General features: G+C 33.1%; 1 protein-coding gene and 1 non-coding gene across 2 annotated transcripts in view; both read right to left on the bottom strand.

Moving 5' to 3' along the window:
* The window catches only part of baz (par-3 family cell polarity regulator), a 356,412-nt gene extending 333,043 nt beyond the window's left edge, over nt 1-23,369 (bottom strand). Inside the window, exon 1 of the mRNA XM_072522400.1 lies at nt 22,983-23,369. Within this exon, the coding sequence (XP_072378501.1) occupies nt 22,983-23,102 (120 nt within the window). The 5' untranslated portion in view covers nt 23,103-23,369. The remainder of the gene's footprint in view (nt 1-22,982) is intronic.
* A 704-nt stretch (nt 23,370-24,073) lies between these two features.
* LOC140435339 (U6 spliceosomal RNA) lies at nt 24,074-24,180 on the bottom strand. The gene has a single exon (XR_011950146.1). It is a non-coding gene; the product is annotated as a U6 spliceosomal RNA (small nuclear RNA).
* Nucleotides 24,181-24,510: the final 330 nt, after the last annotated feature.

The following is a 24,510-nucleotide window of genomic DNA, read 5'->3' as shown; positions in this document are numbered from 1 at the left end:
TTTATGGCCATTTTGTCTGAACAACTGACTGAACCTTGGCTACAGCATCGTGTAAATTGGCCAACTTTGAACCGCTCGGTAAAGTTACTTATTGAAAATATTTTAAATATGGACCCGCAGCAAGAACGAATATGCCCTACTGTGTCAAAACGTGCCATGTGTCAATTTTGTCCGTCTAAAAAACGTCGAATGACAACTCATCATTGCGAACACTGCCAACGTCCATTTTGTGGTGAACATCGCGCCCTTTGTTGTCAGCAGTGTAGTTCTAAAATTTAGAATTTATATTTTTTTGTTTTTCACAAAACATCTCAGATCAGAAACATCTCTTTGTTCAAAATAATTTGTAAAATTACGTTAAATAAAATACTTTTTCAGTGACCACATTTTTTTTCTCAGCGTAGTAAATTTTACGATGGTTAGTATAAATGAAGGTAAAAATAAGGTTAGTATTCTAGGGTTAAAGGTGGCATGAAAATCAGCTACTAAATATAAAATAAAATTCATTTCATGAAGAAGAATCTTATCTAAAATTCCGCAGATAGGTCAGTGACACTGGCACCAACTGACGAACGGTCGTACTTTTTTAATTAAATAATAAATATGCATAAACCATTAAAATACTCAACTATTTGCTAGAAAATAGTTCCTGAAGATCTTTACGAATATATTATTTTCGCTAATTCGAATAATTACAAAACAAATTTTATGGCAATATTTTCCATTACGTCTATATTTAAAATAAATAACAATATGGAATTAACTTCTATATAATATGTACAATAAAATAAAGCACCTATTTTTTTAAGACACAGGAATTTTTGAATATATGTATATATCCCATTAGCGTCTACAGTCACCATGTGATGACTGTAGACGCTACCTTTACACTGTAAACGATACCTTTTACGATTAATAAATAGTATAATAATTCTTCCTATACTAACATATGCATCTCTCGCATGGGGACACATATGCAATACATCAAAAAAGAAAATACAAGCGGCACATAACAACAGTCTAAGAAAAGCAGTCAACGTACCGAGATACGTGGCAGAAAGATTCCTCTTTAGAACTACAACAAATCAGAGTGACTGACACAATGAAAGAAAAAGCTAGGACAAAGTTCGCGGAGATAAAGAACCACCCCAGCCACATATTGCGAGAGATAATGAGGTACGACGCTTTCCACAGATGAAAGCACAAAAGACCCAAACAACAAATAGTAGAATAAAATCATAATACTAGAGAGAAAATCAACAATCACACCAGAGAGAAAACAAAACACCAGAGAGAAAACACTTAAAAAAAAAATAACAACGCACAATGAAGATAGTTCGTAGCTCATAACACTCGTGGACAATCGCAACGTACAGCGTGGATCCAGTTAATAAGTAGATAATTTATTATATTAATATGCACTAATTCTGATTTTATGTTTCAGGCATCCTACAAAAAAATCCAAAAAACAACAAAAAAACGGCTTCGGCCACCAAAAAAATAAAAAAACTACTAACAAAAACCGGCGCAAGCCACAAAAAATATATTAACAAAATCCATTAAAACCCAGGCACGTAGGGCACAACCCTTGAGCACCAAGTCACCGAACTAAGCCTAGCTCAGAGCGGAGACTTGAGGCCCAAGTAAGCAATTTTAGTTCGCGGATAAGCCACATTAAGATACCAGGAATATAGCGACAATGCGTTGTCATGAGTTTTGGATTCGGTTAGGAAACCATGTTGGGGTTCTATTACCCAGGACCTCCACATGAAGAGCATTTGGCTGATAGTTGTGCCCCTATCGCGCATCAGAGTGCTATACGGGGGAAAAGGATGGTCTGGAGCATTGGAACGCGGTGGAGTGACTCCTGTTTTTACTCGAGTTAATACACCCTCCAATGAATTGTTACACCCGAACGTAATTCTTAGGGGTAAACATTTCTCAAAGCCTGGATTTAATTAAATTTCTTGCTTGCTTGCTTGGATCAAATCAATTTTACTTATTTTAAAAGATCTTAAAATATAAAGTATTGTATATATTTTTGTATTAAGATTACAAGCGACAGTTAAAAACTCATGTAAATATTGATGTACCCATTTCAGTGGACTGGCACTACAGGAAGCTTTAGATTTGCCATATGAAGATGATGTAACAGACATTTTTTTTGAGCCGCCTGAATGAAATTTGCTTACGGATGAGGATTCAGGTGACGAAGACGAAGGTGCTCGTCAACTCCGTGATGGTGTGAAAGTTGTATTTGCAGAATCTGAACGTCTAGGAGATGTACAATCAGAACTAGAAGCAAAATATTCTGGTGTCCGATGCCATGAGACGGGACAGGTTTCTACAAATTTGTCATTTTATCCATTTTGCAAAATTATTATTATCCAAATGAGATGGGCAGATGATATCAAAAAGCACGTGGGCTCTAGGTGGATGACTATAGCGACAGAGAGAGAAGAATGGAACAGGATTGGGGAGGCCTATGTCCAAAGATGGACCGAAGAAGGCTAATTAGATAGATAGATAGATCCATTTTGCAGACAATTATAATATAGATAAAAATGACAATGTATGTAAATACAAAGTCAGACCACTTATAGTTAAATGTTAAATGTTATAATGTTAAAAAAATCGTTTATGGAGCATTTTGTCTCAGAAGAAAATATAGCTTATAATGAATCGATAATACGCTACTTGGGGCATCATGGATGCAAACAGAGAACCTGTAAGATTTGGCTATAAGGTGTGGTGTATATTTGATACACTAAACACCTAGTGGATATTTGATAAACTTTGAAGTATATCATGGAAAAAACCATAGATCTAATGAAGAATATCAAAAATATTTCGGAAAAGCTACAGCTTCCATGGTACAAATGTTCGAAGAATTGAGTAACAAAGGATCTCTGAGATACAAGTTTTTCGTTGATAATTTATTTACCAGTGCAAACTAGTTAAGTACTCTAAAAGCTAATAGATACGAGGTTACGGATACTGTAAGGTAAGAGATAATAGAATTCCTAAAAATTGTCCACTTGTTTCCAAAAAGACGATGGAAAAGAGGGCATCAGGGGAATATTGTTCGACATTAAATAAGGGAACTGGTATTCAATAGTAATAATTCGTTGGAGGGACAACAAAGTTGTAATAGTCGCAAGCACATGTTTTTGTGTTCAGTCAGTCAAAAATGTAGAAAGATTCTAAAAAAGATAGCAGGACTATATAAGTAAATAATCCATATCTTTTTTCTCAGTATAACAGCATGCCAGGATCCGATCTCATAGACAGTAATATATCTTGGTAAGAAGTAAAATATATATGGGTAATTTTTTTAGTATTGATTATAATATGATTGAAAGGCAACCAGTGGAAAATATTGTACCAAAATTATGAAGGGCAATAGCAAATCCGGAAAGTGGGCACAGATGAGACATACCGCCAAACAATTATCATATTCACTGTAGGTGTGGGAAAATTGCCTTACATGGCCTTAAGAAATCTGAAAGGGACAAAGGGAAACCGATTCCAAACACCCAGCAAATACCAACTATGGAAACTCCACATGAGTTGCCTTTGAGCTATGGAAGTCTAGGAAGAAGAGGACACCACCTTCACTAGTGGGGGCAGCACCTTCACGGAAAAATAGTGGGGGCAACACCATCACGGAAAAATAATAAAATGGATGATAATAAAATCACCCAAGAAAGCAAGATAATGACACGAGTATTATCATATAGACATTTAGAACATATATCTACAGTCCGCCAACGATTATATGCTGTAAGACTTAAATTTGCAAATGGCTAATAATTTAATTATGTGTTTTTTATTTAATTATTACACTATTAAGAGAATAACCCTGTACGTAATTGCATCTACTTCCCTCATGTCGACGTGAAATTCCACATGTGCATCCCACAAATTGTTTTTGATTCCGAACTTAGAATTTTACCCATAAATTATTTTTTCTAAGGCGTTCACCTCGTAACAAAGCACCCACACAATGTACTTGTAAAAATTTACACTGTAAAAATACAAACAATGTTGTTTGTTTGAACTTAAAACAATTAGAAAGCAATTGCTTGAAGTATGCATAAATCTCTAGATCACACCTTCTTCTTGAATGAACAAGTAAAAAAACTCTAAGTTTCTTTACTCTCTAATACTTTTCTTCTATTTTTTATTTTATCATTAGACTCGTACTATTATCACATTAGTCTGCATCGTTTTCCTTTTTTGTATACGTCATATAGTGGCAGACTTCGTTCATAGTATATGTTCATTGCATTGCAAGTAGAGACAAAGACGAAAAGGCAACAACAGATAAACAGAACATCCTAAAAATAACTAGAGAGTTTTATAAACACATCTATAGCAGCCAGCGACCACAAAAGACAATTTCCCGACACGAGTAAGCACTCTCATAAATCAGAGATCTGAAATATTTTCACCCAATACAGCGTCTGAAGTACGAGCAGCTTTAAAGGAAATGAAGAACCATCGGCCGCAGGAGATGAGGCAGTTATTCAGACAGGAGGGGAAATCCTACTAAAACCAGTAAGCGGATTGCTTAATAAATGCTGAGACGAGGTTACGATTCCAAAAAACTGGAAAGATACAGTGATAGTGCTGCTATAAAAAAAGGTGACATTACTAAATTAGAAAATTATAGACCCATCAGCCTCTTCACACATGTGTACAAACTCTTTATAAAAAACTTAACGAAGAGAAACTTGATTTTTATCAGTCCAAAGAACAGGCAGGCTTCAGAGCAGGATATGGTACATTTGCATTCCAAAAAGATATTAGTCGAAAAATGCATCCAATACTACACACTAATGGTCCTTGCATTTATTGATTACGAAAAGGTTTTGATGATGTAGAGTTTGAAACAGTACTGACAGTACTAAAACAAAGCTGAATAGATTACAGGTACACGCCACTAATCAGGAAATATTTATAAGACAGCTACATCAAATAAGTATACAACTACATAAAGACAGAAAAATTCAGCTTAGGTCGAGAAGTAAGACAAGGGGACAGTATTTAATCAAAATTGTTCACGGTAGCTCTAGAATCAATATTTAAGAACATTCAATGGCAAGATATGGGCAAAAATATAGATGAAAAAAGATTAACTCATATTATGGGCTCCACAATATTTCAGTAATTCGTTTGGTATCCCGTCTTTACTTGCTGCTTTTCTGTTTTTCAGATTTTCAAGAATTTCCGAACCTCTTCTTCATTTGTGGTAATTTCTGGTGTTTCCGGTTCTAGCGTCGTTTGTTCTTCCTCTGCATAGAGCTTTTTTAGGTAGTCAATCCACGTATCCTTTTCTATGTGTTTTGGTTCTACTAGTTCCTTTACCTCCGTTCTTTGACCTCTTATGAAGCGCCATATTTCCTTTTGCAGACCGTAAAAATCATGTTCCATTTCTTTCGAAAAGCGTTCCCAATGATCATTTTTTATTTTTCTTACAAGTACATGTGTTTCGTTTCTAATTGTCTTGTAATTATGGTATGCCTCTTGTGTTTTGGTTGACATGTATTTCAGGTAAGCTTTTTTCTTTTCTTTACATTTTTCCTTCACTTCTCTACAAAACCATGGAGTTCTTCGCCTTTATTTATATTTCTTTAACCAAAGAATTTCCTTGGCCAAGGCTAAGATATTAGACTTAATTTTTCTCCAGCTTTCTTCGACTCCATCACTTTCTGTGATACATGTGTTACTGCTTTTCTCGGTTATTCTTTTTTGGAATAGGTATCTTGTGAAGTTTTATTTCATTTCAGTTTGAAAATGTTGTACGGTTCATTTTGTCTTCGTTTTTGATATTTAAGGAGAGTACCGACTCGACGATATAACAGCAAGATATAAAAAATTTAGTCTATCACAGACCTATGAAAATGGTACAAATCTAAATCTGATGAGTGAAACGAAGGACCTTAAGATAATACTCCTATGGAGACCCTACTGAATCTCCCTCCTTTGCACATCGCTAAAAGGCGCGGGACGACAAAGGGAACATTACAGTACTACAAAGCTGAGTAACATAATTGTTAGTATTGTTCTAAAGCTATTTTCTTGTGGCATCTTAATGTAATTTACTATTTTTATAGGAAAGAAGACACAATTTCACTTCTGTCGCAAAATACAAAATGATAATCGTTTGATCAGGACATAGATGCAATTAATTTGGTGATGAATTCTCACTATAGGGTATTTGATACAAGTTCAAAGTACCCCTTCTTTCGAGCTTAAGCAAGTTGTACGAGAGGATGTTGCGTGAGAGAACCGAAAGGGTGATGGAGAGGTCTGGGGGATTGTCCCAAAGTCAGTGTGGATTTTGTAAGAGTTAGATAGAATACGGTAGACGCGTTGATGGTGGTGTTTCGAACGGTGGATGGGAGGAGAGATCGCAACAAGTGAGAGGTTCTGCTCCTCTTTAACGTCCAAAACGCTTTTAATACGTGGTCCTCTATGCTGGGTCCTCTAGCGGTGAGAAACTGTCCTGCATATTTGATGAATATCTTCTCGGATTATCTGTCCAAGAAGAAAATCAGGGTTGAGAGAGACATGATCGTATATGTAGCAGCTGGGTGCCTCAGGGCAAAAAGGTCGAATGAAGAAGTTATGCGACTTCATATATCTGTTCAGACATGAAAAAAACTACACCCTCAGTGAATTATAAAAGAAATATGGAAGAAAGACGCAGCATTGAAGAAAAAAAGCTATTGTAGATGAAAAACACCACACAATTAACTAAGCTAGAATAAAAAGTTTATTCTTTGATGTACAGATGATCTGCTTTAAGGATAGTGTTATTTGCGAATCGCACAAAATTTGAAAACTTGCCAGTTGATCATAAAAACTTTCCTTCGGTCATGCAGCATCTCTTGACAAATCCACTCCCTACGTATTATTAATTTAGTTTATTAATTAACCCCAACTCTTACTGTTTATTAATCTAGTTATTTTTTAACAACATCTTTCATGCACATTAGCAGAAAACACAAAATATTTTTATAATAAATGTTATATTGGCATCTAGACCTTCAACCTTTACCGATATTTTTTTTTATTTTTGTAGGTACTATCGCGTACCAAATAATCGTTAGCATGAGGTCGAAAACCCAGGAAAAAGTTGCAAAAATAGTTTATATAATAAAATCGAATACAAACTGATTATTTAACAAAACTGTGGCAATTATGGGGTTTATTGAAACGGAATATTATGATTAAATTTTTGATAGAATACGTCACGAGCTATGATTAGAACTAAAATATTACGATTGTTTTGTTTTCTAATGTACAACAAGTTGTTATTTAAATTTTGAGACAGAGAAGCGAAAAGAAATATTTTTAATGTGAATTTACTGTAGCATTGTAATATAGGGAATATTGGTTTTTTTATTATCATTATATTTACTTAGCGTCAAAATTAAAATTTTCTTTGTTTTGATATTTAATATCCTTTAACCTTTTGTTTGGACAGACAACCAACATATTCTAGGCGCTAGGGGGTGTTGATTATGCACTTTAAGTTTTTTGGTTGTGGTTTTTGTAATATGTTGGGTGTATAGAGATCTTTTTGAGAGGCTACCAGATTTTGGAGCGATTGGCAGCAGAACCAGATTGGCAGAGTTTTTTTATTTTTGTCTGATAAAAATACTTTCTTTGGGCAAAGTTCTAATCAGGAGGAGAAGTCACTCAACCAGGAGAAACCATATTCCAGAAGAAGAAGACGATCTAATTTGCAATTTCAATTTTGATCTTACATTTCTCAAAAAGGAAAATTATACGAAGATCTTTATACGAATAACATCTTTATCAACGTCTGTTTTGCCTTGCAATTCTTAGAAGGCAGAGATTAAAGCGAAATTCTGAATTTGGTTTCGAAAATTAGTTTACGGATTTTATTATCAGATGTCGCTATTTGCGTCTATACGAAGCCATGTTAGAGTTGCTTCCTAAGACAGAAAAGATTTGTTTTCACGTTCAGAGCGACTGCGAAAGCCGTTCTGATGAGGTCTATTAGGCCGAAATACGTATAGGCGGATGCGCAGGCGCCCTGTACGTGAAATCAAAACGTAACTGTCTTTTCCTTTTTATTCCGATATACTCTGTACGAGTACAAGAAACCAATTCGCTAAGAATTTTGCTTAGTTGAGGAGATATGTTGTGGAATGCAATTTTTAGATTCCCCATGTCTCTAATAACATCTTTATCAACGTCTGTTTTGCCTTGCAATTCTTAGAAGGCACAGATTAAAGCGAAATTCTGAATTTGGTTTCGAAAATTAGTTTACGCATTGTAGTACAATTCAAAATCCATAAATTTGATCTTGTGTATTCAGTTTTATCGTCCATACCTTCTTGGTGCACTTCTTTTAACGATAGAAACGCGCTTTAAAAACAGAAGAGTCTGTGTAGTGTAAGATATTTCCTACATACATCAATTCCTGAAGAAGACAAGAACCGCATTTAGAAAATGCCCATATAAAAATGCAATTTTCATCGTGTAGTTTTCTAAGTAAACGTCGTCTATTCTATTGTATCTGTACAAGTTCATCTATTTAGCATTAAACTCGGTAGGATTTGTCATCAATCGCCATTCCTACTCAGGTCATGCACAAAGTGTTTTGTTCTGCTGCGACATACCATTCTTAGTCACATTCTGAATGCTAATATGAGAGAGTGACTATTATTATCGTGATTTAAACCAATAGGAATTCGCGTTTTTTAATTCGATTGTTTCGTAAAATACACTATGTTCTCTTGAATGGGTTTTGTAGTGTTTACCGAGAATCGTGATATAAAATGTTTATTACGGTATAAATACTCATGCTCGATCGTTTCGATTCAATGGCGCTTCAAAAGTTTTTGGCCATTGAATCGTATATTTTTTGATTTTAAAAATGATATTATTCACTATATTTCTCCTAATATTTGAAGCACTGTCGATGACAAGCAAAAATACGGTTTTAATTGATAATTTATTTTACATTCATTTAGAGAAATATACAACTATTATAGTGTATTTTTATGTATGAGAGAGTAATAAAACAATAAATTATGTATGCAAATCCCTAAACTGTTGATACAGGTGACTCAATGAAAAACAGATATTTGTCAACAAGTTTACAGAAGTATATAGGAAAACAATTTTAAATTGAGTATGACCACCAGGTATAAAGGTTGGAGCAGAATACAATACAATAGTTGTGAGGGTTACTAATCCCTAAATAAGGTTGCCAGTGTCGGAGTGATGGAGGTTAACAGGTACTAATGAATTTGCAAGAAATGTAAGATGTTTATTTTATTGGTTATATATAACCAATAAAAGTTTAATAAGTACCTACCTATTTGCAAAATAAAGTTTAATTCTTTAGATAAAATAAAACGTTTTATTTTATCTATTTGCAAAATAAAGTTTAATTCTTTGCCTATTTGCAAAATAAAGTTTAATTCTTTAGATAAAATAAAACGTTTTATTTTATCTGAAATGAGTGCATTCCACGAAGTAAGGGTTTCAACAATCAAACATTTAATTCTTTAATTCCAGGAATCTACGACAGTAATTGACTAGATAATTACCTTCTAAACTTATTCCACAGAAAATGTGATAGTGGGTTTTTCCATTTTGTATATAGGAAGGTCCAAGTGGCGTATTCAAAATTCTTAACAGTTCACTAAAAGTAGGTACTTCAGTTGCAAGGTGCAGATTATTGTGTATACTAGTGTTATGGAAAATTTGGAAGTGCCGTGTAAACGCCGAAAAATTGGTCCTCTAACAGTTAATGAAAAAACATTAATATTTAATTGTTTTAAATCATTTACAGACAAACGTTTATGTGAAAGTGTTGATGAGACCGTTGAGTTAGTTAGCAGTACACTTGGTGTTGGGAAATCTACGATTTACAGAGTTATTAAAGAAGAGAAATGTGGTAGTTTTCAAATGCCACGTAATGCTCCAGGGAAACCAAAATTTCAAATAAAATATCATTTTAAAGAAGGACTTCGACGGAAAGTGCATGAATTCTTCTTTAGACAAGAATTTCCAACATTAAATAAAGTTCTTGTCTCAGTTCGAGATGATAAGGATTACCCAGAAATGAGTCGAAGTACGTTATGGAAACTTTTAAAAGAAATAGGCTTCCGCTGGAAAAAGAATCCCAGAAAGTCTATTTTATTAGAAAGAAGCGATATTGTCATATGGAGAAGACATTTTCTAAGAACCATAAAGGAAATGAGAAACCAAAAAAGAAAAATATTTTATCTTGATGAAACATGGATCAACGAGGGTCATACACCAAATAAATTTTGGCAGGATGAAACTGTTACAAGTCAAAGGCACGCTTTTGTAAATAACTTATCTACTGGTTTAAACCCACCATCAGGAAAGGGACGCAGGCTGATAATAGTACACATTGGCAGTTCAGTCGGTTTTGTTGAAGGTGGTTTATTAACTTTTGAATCAACTCGTACCGGTGACTACCATGAAGACATGAACGCTGATGTCTTTCAAGAATGGTTCGAACAAATGATAGATCTTCTTCCTAAGAACTGTGTAATAGTAATGGATAATGCAAGTTATCACTCCAGACTTATAGAAGGACTGCCCACAACCAAGTGGTTAAAAAAAGACCTGCAGAATTGGCTGAGTTCAAAAAATATTACGTACCATCCCGGATCTATAAGAAAGGAACTTTATTCGTTGTGTGCCCTTCATAAGGAAAAATTTAAAAAATACGAAATTGATGAAATTGCCAAAAATCGTGGAATAACAGTACTTAGATCCCCACCATATCATTGTGAATTAAACCCGATTGAACTGGTATGGGCACAGATAAAGAGTGAAGTTTCAAGAAAAAATACCACTTTTAAAATTCATGATGTTAAACAGTTGTTTTTGGAGGCCGTAAATAATGTAAAACCTGAAAACTGGGAAAAGGCAGTAAATCACACTATTAAAGAAGAGGAAAAAATGTGGAAGCTGGACAATATTACTGATAAAATGATCGAGCCAGTTATTATAAATCTTGGTTCTGAAAGTTCATCTTCTGAATCTGATTTGGATTTGTAACAAGTAGCTGTAAGTTTTATATTAATATTTTTATTCATCTATTTAACATACCTTAGACGGTTTTAAAAACTCTTTTTCTCTTTTGTAATTTTTAAAAATTAAAAAAAAAATGTGAATTTTTTAAAACACTTTTTAATATAGGCCAGTCAGTTCTAATATAGTGTGTGATAAAAGAGGTCACTTTTGTTTACATACACATAACACTTTATAACACTGAAATAATTCATTTATTTTTTACAATTATTCAAAGTAATTTTTCAATTAATCTTTAGCACGCCCATGGAGTGGTCGGAGCTACCAGTTAAAATTATGCTAATTACTCTCTCGTTCATAAAAATAAACTATAGTGTAAAAATAGAAGAAAATTACAAATTCTATTGTTTTGTAAATTGTAGCGGTAAGTATTTACTGATAAAATAATAACAATAACACTCAAAATTTTTCTTAATGAGAAAATGAAAACATATTACCTTCGTGTAATCAAGAATTAGATACAATAACTGTCGTCGGTCTCTTCATTTGGATTGTTTCGTAGAGTGAAGAAGGCGATAGAAATATATTCACAACTGGAAAGAGCAGCCAAGGAAATTTGATTTAAAATAAACATACACAAACTTTCTCAGAATTCGCTAGGTAACGCTAGACTTCGATAGGCTAGTCATGTATAGTCATTATAGTGAGGATGGATGATGAAAAAATACCGAGAAAATCTCTAGATTGTAAAATTCAGGGCAGAAGAAAAAAAGGTCTCGTAAAGAGCAGATTTGAGAGTGAAGAGTCAGTGGTTGCGCACAATTTAATGAACGTTAGAACTTAAAGGCGAGCGGCATGATCGCGAATTAAATAATAAATATTGAAGGTCGAAATATAGGAAACCAAGGCTCAAATTTGAGTGTCGCGCATTAAAAGAAGATTTTTTTGCATATATCGTTGAAAAAGTCTCGTTTTTCCGTCGTTAATTTCTAGTTTCTCTTCGAATTTTCGAAAATTTCAATTACAAAAGGGCCATATGCTCCCCATTAATATTGTCCTAAAGCTATCATTAATATCTAATAATAATAATATTTGCATACATAAATAAATAAATAATAATTGCAAAATATGGAATATAACAATGAGTTCAGTTAATATAAAGCTTTCTGAGAAAAATTCGAATTTATTAATTATCTTTTTTGACAAATCTTCATTATCTCGTAAAGAACAAATAATCTACCTGTCGTTCCTACCATTCCACCTGCTATTGGTACAACTCTTTGTATTTATTGATACCTGCTATAATATTTAAATTTTTTCTTTGAAAATGATGTTGTCTGGCAGTTAGTTCTAGGGTTTTTATTGTAGGAAATATTATGGGAAAGATATCCACTGTAATACCTGAATTTGTGGTTAACAATTTATATTAGCTTAGAAGTACTTTCAACAAAATTACAAAAAAAGGATTATTTAGTATTACAGTGACACAAGTATTCGAAGATGTATTGATAAATTCTTAGCCTACTACAACAACAAAAAATTGAAAGAACACGTTTTATTATTCATCATACTCTTTTTTTAAAATATAACATTTTTATAGAAATGCGACAAGCATAATATTACACAAAAAAGGCAACGAAAGAAAAATCTAAAGAGGTGTTGGACAGGATGACATATTGTCGCCAACCTTTTTATAATCGACAGGGATAAACTACATAACTGCAGTTGTGCTGATAAAATAAGAACTAGAAAGAGCCTGCAGAGAAATCGGTTTGAAAATAAATATCTCCAAAAGCAAAATACGTAACCCACCTCTTGCCCGACGAGGGTAGTTTTTAACAACTTAAAAATTCAGAAAGAAGGAAGTAGAACTTGTTTATAAATACATATAACTTAGACACCAAATTAGAATAGACAAGGACAACTAAACAGGTGAGGTATAGAAGTATGGCACATGGATATGCAGCGAACGGAGCTCTTAAAAACGTATTTAAAGACGGTAACATACCGATTAATATTACCCTCGAAATCCTCGATCAGTGTGTTCTGCCAGCAGCGGTTCGAAAACACTGTCCCTGACAATAAACAATGATTTAAAACTAAGGACAGCACAAAAAATGATTGAACGTTTGATAATAACTTCGTAAAATTCAAAGACAAGAGTAGAAACGGAGACCTACGAAATAGAACCAGAGTTACAGATTTTTGGAGAGAGACCAAGAACAGATAAACAACAGAAGACCACATACACGATGGCAAGACGATCTGCGAAAGACGACGAAAAATTGGATCCATATTGAACAAGATTATACATTTTTGATATAAACAGGTGAGGAATTTGTCCTGGAGTGGACCTAAGACAGGCTGATGATGATGATTGATACTCTTTTCTTGTGATGTGATATATTTATTATTACGAACCTGCAACATTCTAACAAAAAATATCTTGCTCTATAAACGAGTCGCCATAGCCTTCTATCATCTCTTCATTGGAATCAAATTTACGACCTTTTATGACATTTTTTTCATTTAGAGAAAGACATGATAGTCGGACGAAGCCATATCTGATGAATACGGACAGTGTTCGAGTAATTCGTACAACAAGCACAAATTGTTTGCATAACAACTTACGATTTGTTTGCACGGGTATTGTCCGGCAAAAACAAAATCCATTTGGATAACTTTCCGCATCTTCCCTTCATAACTTTTTCTCGCATAGTACTCTGTTATTGTTCTACCCTTATCCAGAGAATTAATCCCTTAATAATCCCAAAAAACTAAACCAAGCACTTTTCCAGCAGATTCTTCAACACGGAATTTCGTAGGCCTTGGAAAACCAGAGTGTTTGCAGCTTTATTTCTGAGTCGTGGAAGTCTACCCAAATTTCATCCATCGCTTAAGAAATTTGGATCTTTCCAAACTGAAAACTTGCATGCTTCTGGTCAACATTCAGACATTTATAGATCTATTTTGCAGAAATTATTTTTTATAGCCAAATCGACTTAAAGTATACCTGATATATGCATTGATATCAAATATTCAGTGTCTCAAATATTCGTTTTAACCCAATCCGATGATATGATAAGATCATGTCATAATCTACATCGCTATTAACGGGTGGTGGACATAAAAACTGGAGTGGCGCACTTCCCAAGTCGTGGGTGTAAGAACACTGACATCAGCAGAAATAGAAGGCGATCATAAATAATTTGGTACTGCGCAAAATCCAAGTGAAAGCACGTATATTTATATGATAATAACAAAAAGCAGAATACACTACAAAGATAAAAGTTGAAAGCATACAGTCACAAGATACCTATTCCAAAAAAGAATAACCGAAAAAAGCAGAAACACATATATATCAAAGAAAGTGATGGACTCGAATAAAGCTAGTCACTAATTAAGTCAAATATTTTAACCTCAGTTAAGGAAGTTCTTGGTGAAAGAAAGATAAAAATAAACCGTTCTTAGGGTGAAGAACTCCACGGTTTTGCACAGAAGTGAAGGAAAATGTAGAAGATAGAATTGTAAGATACCAAATAGATTATGTATTACTTAGTTAGACAAAGATAGATGAATGCAATTATATCAGCAAAAACATCCGAGTGCCGATAAAGCATCAGATCACAACCCAGTAGTGACCAAAATGAGGTTCAAAATGAAAATAATAAAACAATGTACAACAGATGCACAAATTAATACAAGTAAATTAAGGAACCCACTCATAAGAAATCGTCTGACAGATGAAATCAATATTCGATTAATGAATGTTAAAGAACATAAACTGTTGTTAAATGAATGTTAAACATTCATAAATGAATGTAGTAAAAATAAAAATAATCGCGTTAATTGGAAAAAAGTCAGTCAGATAAGATCCACACAGAGTTGTGACAATACACGACCATGATGATTATGATCAAGCTGTTTCTTCTAGTAGTATATAACAATCTAATTTGTAACAAACATATTTATAACAATAGGAAAGTTCGTTCAATCCTTCGATTCGTGTCAGATGTTTCCCCACTCGGATCGCTATAATCGATAACGTATAAAAAGCAGACATAATAGTGTGAATAGATCCTTATTGATCAATATTTTAACATGTTCTTCAATGCTGTCTATTCTGTATATAGACTAAAAATAATATAAGTACAATATAGCAGATTGAATAATAAAACGATATGGGATCATATGGGAAGAGAACATTTTGAAGAAAGAATAGCAGAATGCAAAAATGAAGAAGTAAACAAAAAATACGGCGAAGAAAAAGGTTAAAGAAGACAAAAGAAGGGCGACAAAGAAAGGAAAAACCATGAAACTTGAGTCGGAATTATAGAATGTTATGCTATGTACGTAACTTTCTTATAGTCCAAGATCCCAGAGCGATCAGACATAACTTATTTTCACACAGATGAAACCTTAGAGTCTGAGTAGCGTCTCGTGTGCTTTGAATACCTGCGTATTTATGAAACTTGCTGAGTGACACCTGGGCAGGTACCAGGTGAGAAAGGTAACTAAAAATAAGAGCTATTTAACTTAAATTTACATAACTGATTTTTATACATATTTTGTAGAATATTATTTTGAAAATACTGTAATAAGTGTCAGACACTTGTCATGGACCAGAACTTTTGTCAGACGCTTTCAAGCTCCACTAAAATTAAATGAACTTTACTTACTTTTACATGTCTGATTTTTAAATTATTATGGATGTTATTAATGGAACTATAATAAAGTTATATTTAATCAGTCAGACAAATTAAAATGACCAAACATCCCTCAAATAGAAAAATTAGTTAACCAGAAGTATGAGCGCGAGAGTGCTGTACGCATGAGCCTCAGAGTAAAAAATTCAAATACATTAACAATAGTTACTGTTTTCGATCCGATTAAATATTTTTGCTTCTCTATTTAAAAATCAGACATGTAAAAGTAAGTAAAGTTCATTTAATTTTAGTGGAGCTTTAAAGCGTCTGACAAAAGTTCTGGTCCATGACAAGTGTCTGACACTTATTACAGTATTTTCAAAATAATATTCTACAAAATATGTATAAAAATCAGTTATGTAAATTTGAGTTAAATAGCTCTTATTTTAGTTACCTTTCTCACCTGGTACCTGCCCAGGTGTCACTCAGCAAGTTTCATAAATACGCAGGTATTCAAAGCACACGAGACGCTACTCAGACTCTAAGGTTTCATCTGTGTGAAAATAAGTTATGTCTGATCGCTCTGGGATCTTACTCTATTAACAATACATCTAGATGCTAAGGTATTTCTTTTTACAGAACGCCTTCATAATATTTTGATTCTAAAAGGATTATACTTTTTATTTGATACGATAAAATTTCCTTAAAGATATGGGACATATAAAAAATAATAAAAATTAATTTGTTTCGAAAGTATACGTTTATCATTGAAGATTTGCCCAGTTTGTGAGGCCGCTCCTCCCCAGTAGAAAAATGTTTCTGATTCGGTTTCTTTGCGAATTCCTATTCAAAAATATCCCCTTTAAACAAATCTTAAGGATGCCGAACGAAATTTTTGGCAGAAATTGTTTAAACAAATTCTAAAAATCACCTTTTTTCTCCGGAAAACATTTTTTACGGTTTTTTTGGGTCATTTTAAATAAAAAAAAGGTCTCTTGTCTTGAAAAAGGTTTTTTCAAATGCGTATTTTTGCATTTTCAGATTTTAAATTGCTTATAACTCGAAAACTATCAACTTGAGAGAAAGATGACACCATATCTTTTTTTATAAAATATTTTTTGAATTTGTTTAAATAATTTTTGCCAAGAACTTTCACTCGGCACCCTTCAGATTTGTTTAAAGGGGACATTTTTGAACAGGAATTCGTAGATAAGCCGAATCAAAAACATTTTTTCTACGGGAACCGACTTACAATCAGGACTAGATTATTTCGAACATGATAGCTACTTAAAACTTTCTGTCTAAATAGGAATATGGAATGTATAAATTCACCAACATTCATGCCTTGCTTTTAGAGAGCCGGAAGCCATGGACGACACAATGGAACAAGTTTTTAGTTTTCGTCTAGCTGTAGTGCCATGTTTTTCGTGTACTCTTACAGAATTTAAATAACTTTAAATTCGGTGTACATTTAAATAAAAATCTAGTGTGCTTTTATAGGTTCAACTACCTAAAGAAACTAGTGGAAAGGCATACTAAAATATTGACATACTAATTCTTCGTTTATTTGTCAAAAAAATGTTTACAAGTGATACCTGATGACAAATCTTATTTTTGTGTTTTTTCCTATAATTTTTTTTTCCTATAAAACGTTTCTTATACATTTTAGAGAAAAATGGTACAAATAAGAGTTGTAGATCTTAAAAAGTTCTTTAATTTGCGAGTTTCTAAATTAAAATATGTATATAATTGACCGAGATAATTGCAAACTCTTTTTTTTAGCAGTAATTTATAAATGTTAATAACATTATTTTAAGCTTTTAGCTTAAAATTGAAGCCTCAAAGAATCGATTGCGATCTGCTAAATACCTCTAGAGCAGAGATTACCACTGTTTTCTTTTTTCTCTCGTAGACCCCTTATCATGTTTTTCAATTTTAGATATTCCATTGGAAAGATTTAAATTTCTATCAATAGTGACACATTTGTACACATTTATTAATTAAATTTAAATCAAAATATAGTAACTGCTACATGAAAAAAACTAAGTAAAAAATAAATCCATTTCATGTGAGATATGAACTTGATGTAATTACTATTTAAATGGGAATAAGCCACAATTAAAGGTTAAAGTACGTTTATTGACGTTTCAATTTCCACTTCGGAAATCGTTCTCAAAATGTATTTATAATTTTACTATAATTAGTCAATGAAAGTGTTTAATTTTATTGATCTCACGAGAATCGCAAAAATGGAAAAAATCGCGATACCTACGTTAATTTATTTAATACCTTTATAAAAACTGAGTTTATTTTCGGCAAAATAAAAAAACTGCATACGAAAGCTGGCCTCTTTGCCTTTAAAACCCATCTTGATTTTTGGCAATAGGACATTTGGATCAAAAGATATCGAATTTTTACCGTCAAGCTGATACAAATTTTATTGAACATTGATTTCGCGCGCGTAACTGACATGCAAAATCGACGGCCACTTCAAGCGTTGTTTCTAAGAGAATGGTTCATTCTACACAAAAAATGCTTATAAACAATTTTGTTTAAAATTATTCCAGTTACATTTTTTAAATATTTTTTCTACGGTGTATAGATTCTTGGTAAATCGATTTTTTTGCGTTTTTAGCCCCCTGCGAGTCGGGTTTTAAGGGGAAGCCCAGGGGTAAAAGTGGTAAACTTTTTTGCATCTTTTTTAGGGTCCCAAAATTAATATTCTCTGCAAAATTCAGCTTGTTCGTATGATTCTCTCTATAATGAAAAATTATCAAAACGATTTAATCTTAAATCTCCTCGGTTAAGGATGTCCAGTTTGTTACTTTTTTTCTGTTATGGGATCTATAACTGCACTGAAACTCCTTTTTCATAGGTTTGAAGATGCAATTAAAGCAATTAAAAGTTTCTCGCGGTATTCCATAATACGGCATAACTAGCAGGTATGTCTTTTTGGAGCCAGAATTGTTGATATCCGTTTCTAAACTGTACCTTCAAGTTCTTCGTTAGTGCTTATTCCAATCAATTCCTCTTCTAATGTAATATTCGTTTCTTTTAAAGTCACCAAATAAATTGATAATCCAGTGCGGTATTACCAGCGTCAAAATATCCTCAAATCTAGTTTCAAAATCTGAATAGACGGTAATCAAATGTAGGACATAGATTGAAACATCGTCTTCCTGGCAGATTACCTGGAACAAATTGGAGAACTGGGAAAATTCGTACTGTTTTTCTCTTTTCTTCCAAATTTTTAAACTTTATTATCGAGAAACTCAAAAACAGTTTCAAATAGTGTAAAAAATCTTGTCAGGCATAAGCCTTTCGACAGCCAGCATACATTAGTGTGAAGAAGTACCTAATTGATGGAAGTTCTCGCCATTTTCTCTTCACACAACTGCGCAAAAAACCGCGTATTCAACGCATTGTTTCAGATTCGGTTTACTGCATCAATGACAGATTGGAGGGACTCAATTTTTAGCAACTCTTGTTATCTCTGCATGACGCAGTGTATTGCTAATATTTCGGGTACATTTTCTTTTAAAAAACTTATAAAAACACGATAACGTCCAACCATGACTCCATCTGTAGCTACCAATATAATATTTGATACACGATTTGCTTTTTCCAAGAAGTAAGCCTTCAAAACATAAAATATTGATTCGCCTTTAGTATCAGTTGTCAAAGTTCTCGTAAATAATAATTCTTCGTGGATATTTTGATCCATAATAAAACGATCATATGCAGGTAAAATTGAGTGGTTGAGCTGTATAGGGGAACAGGTCGTTCGCAAATAATTACACAAAAAACTTTCAAACTCATGGCAAAATTAATAACACTTCGATAGTATGCGGTTTTTCGGATGTTGCTATAGCAACCAGATATTGTAAAACGCTCGCAAACTTCTGAAATTTCTCTTTAAGTGTTAATATTTCAAATCTCTATCTGTTTTATCAGGGTGACATATTCTCAGATGATCATAGCGTCATTTCTAAAAACTTCGCTGCATAAAAGACACAAAGGCATTTGTTTGTACGAAAATAATAATTGATGATTGAAATTTTTTGCCATTGAAACCCATTTTCATTTTATAGGGAATCATTGCTCTAGAGTCACTGTTTGGGCAGATAAACAGTTTTTTTGAATTATCGTTCTCCGGGATAAACAAATTGAATAACTTACAAACTATTATTTGGTCGAGCAAGTTGAGATTTAGCACACTTCAATGACTCATTAATTGCTATAATCTCAAGTAGTTATGTTACATGTCATTACGCAAAAAACAAAGTTATTAATATATATTTATAAATTACTGCAAAAATAAGGGTTTTTTTGCAATTATCTTCTTTTGATATTGGTATCATTTCAGAACATATTAGCGTTGGCGAAGGATCGAAAATTTGCAGACAAACTGTTTTTGAAGTAAAATAGATATATCCAACACCTACAATCTAGAAGTGATATGGGAAAAAGAATTTGATAATTTCAATTTGATCTTACAGCACGTCCGTTATTTCACTGTTAAAAACTGTTAATCCTCTTTTTTCGAAAACCGAAATTTTTTCAAAAAGATCATCTTTATAATCAGAGTTTATGTTTTTGCATAATTATTTGAACCAACAATAATCATAGCTCGAGCTTTTGTAGAAGAGACAACTGTCACTGCCCCATATACAGCATATATTATCTCAAATGTAATCTGAAAGTAGAAAAGAATTTACCAACACCCAATATAAAGAGAAATTATTTAAAAATGAATTAATAGTGAATAAACAAATAAAATCGCGCGTGGGAAAAGGTAACGAGTATTTATTAAAAATCTATTTAGGTTATTTATCTACACTAAATATTTGCTTAGTTTTGTAATAATATAATTGATAAAATTCTTTATAAAATCTTTACTATCTTTACATAATCAGAAGTAAATAAACTATTAAACTACAGTTTATGTGATACTTATAGTATCGTATAAACTATAGCAGCTATCCAAAAATTAAAGTTTTGAAGTTTAAATGACCCTGAACTGGGTATCTTTCGGAATCTGGGCAGAGGGCACTATGCCCTGATTCTATACTATACTATAATTGCCGATCGCTATCAAATCAATCCAGACTTATAGAACTGGAAAATGAATCTGAAACTATAAAATGAGACGTCATAGGAATCCGCGAAGTAAGACCGAAAGAATGAGAGGCATTGGAATTAGCGTCAGGAAACACATTGTTCTACCGAGGAACTGTACTAATACCGAGTATTGGATTCCTAATCAACAAGAAATGGAAACGAAGAATAGTAGAAATAACTAGTATCTCAGGTAAAGTAGCTAGCTTAACTTTACAACTATCAAAGAGATACAATATAAGATATAAAGAGAGAAATAAAAGGGGAGAAAGGCTGGTTCAGTTTGCACAATACCAAAACATGCCTATTGCAAATACATTCTTTATGAAAAAATCGAACAGAAAATGGAATTGGATAGCAACAAATGGAACCTCTAAGAACGAGATTGACTTAATTCTAACCAACAAGACTGGGAAATCGAAAAGGGAAAAAGATATAAGCAAACAAGAAAAGCATTAATCGTTACAGACAGAAATAAAATAGTACAACTCATGACAAAATTCTACAGCGAACTATACAAAGCCCCTGAAACACTTCAGAAGATGCAATCAGTGACCAAGAAGATGTACCAGACGTCCTTCCAGAAGAAGTAGAGTCGACAATTATTACAAAAATTAAAAGCGGTAAAGCAGCTGGAATAAACGGCATAACAGTGGAACTGCTTAAATACGCTGGTAAAAAATCCTTGAAAATCTTAGCAGGCATATTTGCGAACTGCCTAAGATCAAGATGCATATTTTTTTGTACCAAACCACTGGACGGTTTAGCTACAGGGCCCATCTTCGCGGCATATTGTATTGCTAATTAAGTGCTGTTGATTGGTATCCAATTCACAAAAACTACTCAACTAATCATTTCCTAGCGCAAAACCCACACCCGGAAAAAATCGAGATATCGGTTACAAACGATGAAACTAGAAAAGTGAATCGCAAGAAATTATCACAGGAATATCTAATTCAGGACATATTATATAATAACATAGTTTAACGTACATATACATGAAGCAGATAGAAATTTACTACGAATTATTGAAGAAAAGAAAATAACTAAGCATGGTGGAGTCATGAAATACAACAAAGTATCCAGAGAAAAGCATTGAAAAAATAGTTAGTTATATATGCCACAGCAGAGAGATCGATAAGACTATTTAGAATAGAAACAATTAGAAATGGGAAGCGAAGATAATACATACAAGAAAAGAGAAATAGATGAGATAAGAGACGATTTTTAAATTTTAATCAATATGTAATCAATCTGATTTTCCAGGTATACCTATATCATGAACGTTGAAACAAAGTCTTTTTACTTAATTCTTAGGTTTACTTCTTGGCAGATTAGAACCAGTGTTGTTATTCCTCATAGATCATCTTTGATCCAAAAAATTTTAACAGTCTTCAGTCCTCCCTTTACTACAATAATATTTATTTAACTTTGTTATCCCCTATCTATATTTATTACAGGGTTATCTAGTTCTTTACATTTTTTTTACTCTCCTTATCAACTATAATAGTATAAGCAAAGTATAAGTATTGTATGATCATCGTGGTATGTACTTTCATTAGTATAAAATATCCGTATTCAACTAAAATCAATTAGATAAGTACATTGCAACTACCTATATCTTTACGATATGCCTAATTAGTCATAGGTGTGTGTATATGTGCAATTAAAAACATTATGGATATATAAAAGTACTCCTCCTAGCAATTATCTTAACATTCATAATACTATTAACTGGTAATCAAGTTCTTTCCCTTTACCGTTGTGTTGAGCTATCCGATCGTTAATCTGGTTTATTGAGCAGTATAAACTCAAGAGAATAAAAACGGTTCTTCCTAGAACTACAAAAACTAAGAGCTCCATTCTGCTGGGTATTTTATTAACCAAATAAAAGCCGTGCAAGTTCAGGTAGCAATAACATACCAAAGTAGGTAAGTTGAATGAACCAATACAAATAACTAGTTTAGATTAGCACCGCCTAAAAAACGAGATTCTTATCAAAGACACGGGCTTGCATCGTATAATATGTAGGTATTCAAAGTACTTTAACGGTTAGTATGTTAGAGTGTTTGCATAAATAGTGATAAACATTGCCAAGGCAACGAACATTCACTGTATTCAAAACATAACCACAAAATTGCAAACACAAACAAAACTTACCTTTCCCGTAGCTTTTTTGTATCTTAAGGTGGCTTCCCGTATTAAGTCCTTCACCAGGATATCTCCATCACCACAAGGCACAACCACTCTGACATTCCCGAAACACACAGTAACCTTCATTTTCGAAAAAAAAAAATAATCGCGCTTTACCTCAGGTATCTTGACGCCATGCCACTTTTGTAACGTACATTTCACTTAAAATTTATCACTGGTCGGCCACTTCGAACACCTGTTAATTAATTAGGGAAGAATACCCGATTGTGTCGCGAATTGTGCACAAGGGCACAATTTTGAAAACAAACAATCGTTGGCTAACGTAACGTTTGCTTTCACTCGTAGAGTTTTACAAACTAAAAATTTTAAACGAGTTTTCCCCCCCTTAGGCTACCTGTGCGATGTGGCCAATGGTTTTCGGGATACCAGCATGTGGCAAGCATGACAACTATCAATGGAATGTTGTTTTTGCGACGTTGCCGATTTTTACAGGTAAACCCTAGTTTAAAGTAAAAAGTATTTGGATAATAAATATATCCGTCAGTAAAATTAAAAACATGTAATTTATTTAATATTTTGAAACGACGAAATAGGCATTTTTGAATTAAAAATATATTTTTTTCTCTGACAGTGAATTTTTCGTTATGAAGAATGAAGAGGAACTGTTCTAAGTCAAAACTTGTCTCGATTTGAATGTACATAATATTCAAAATAATTTTTTTTAAGAATAAATGTTCATTAAACAAAACAGTATTTACAACGAAAAACATACCAGTGTAAACATTATATTGGATATATATTTATTCAATAGTTTATTCGGATATTTATTTATTGCAAAAGCCGGAGAAGAACAACACGGTTTTCGAAAAAAAAGATCTTCTTCTTCTTCTTCGTTTTTTTGGGTTTCGATTGCATAATCATTTACCTAGTACATGTAAGGTCGTCTTGCTCTAGGTCTAGGCAATGCACAACCTGGGATAAATTTCTGTTTACTTTTCCATTTGTTTTTATTCTTCCTGTGATAGAGGAGAAGAAAGTGTTACATACATTTAAGGTTAGATTAGACTTTCTCATTTGGGGGTAGCTTCCAAACACTCTCACATTAGGAACGCTTCACGATTTTGCGTGTCATCCTTGCGAAGGGCCCATGCAAATCTTCTCTGTATCGTTCCAATTTTAGTATATGTATCGCCGAAGCGAGTACAAAAAAAAACAGGTCTATTAACGACAATGTCATTATCATAATCCTTCTTCTTCTTCTCCGTACGGGACATGATTTCTTGTTCGTATTTTCGTTTTATAGGCTGCCAAGACATTTAATGCCAAACTTGTTCGATCGTTCGATTCGTACTGTGATTTCTTTTTGTATACAGGGTAACCAGAAACTCTACTGACAAACGAAGAGATTCCTCAGATAATTTTAAAACAATTTTACTCTATTCACCTAGTCCAAGAATGCTCGCTAAGAGCGCTACGGCTCTTTGAAGACGACGCTTTCTAATTTTTTTTTAAATACATCCAAAACGCTACTGTT

This window comes from Diabrotica undecimpunctata, chromosome 2, assembly GCF_040954645.1.
Source record: "Diabrotica undecimpunctata isolate CICGRU chromosome 2, icDiaUnde3, whole genome shotgun sequence".
NCBI classification, from domain to species: Eukaryota; Metazoa; Arthropoda; class Insecta; order Coleoptera; family Chrysomelidae; genus Diabrotica; species Diabrotica undecimpunctata.
This window is presented reverse-complemented; position numbering and strand designations above follow the sequence as displayed.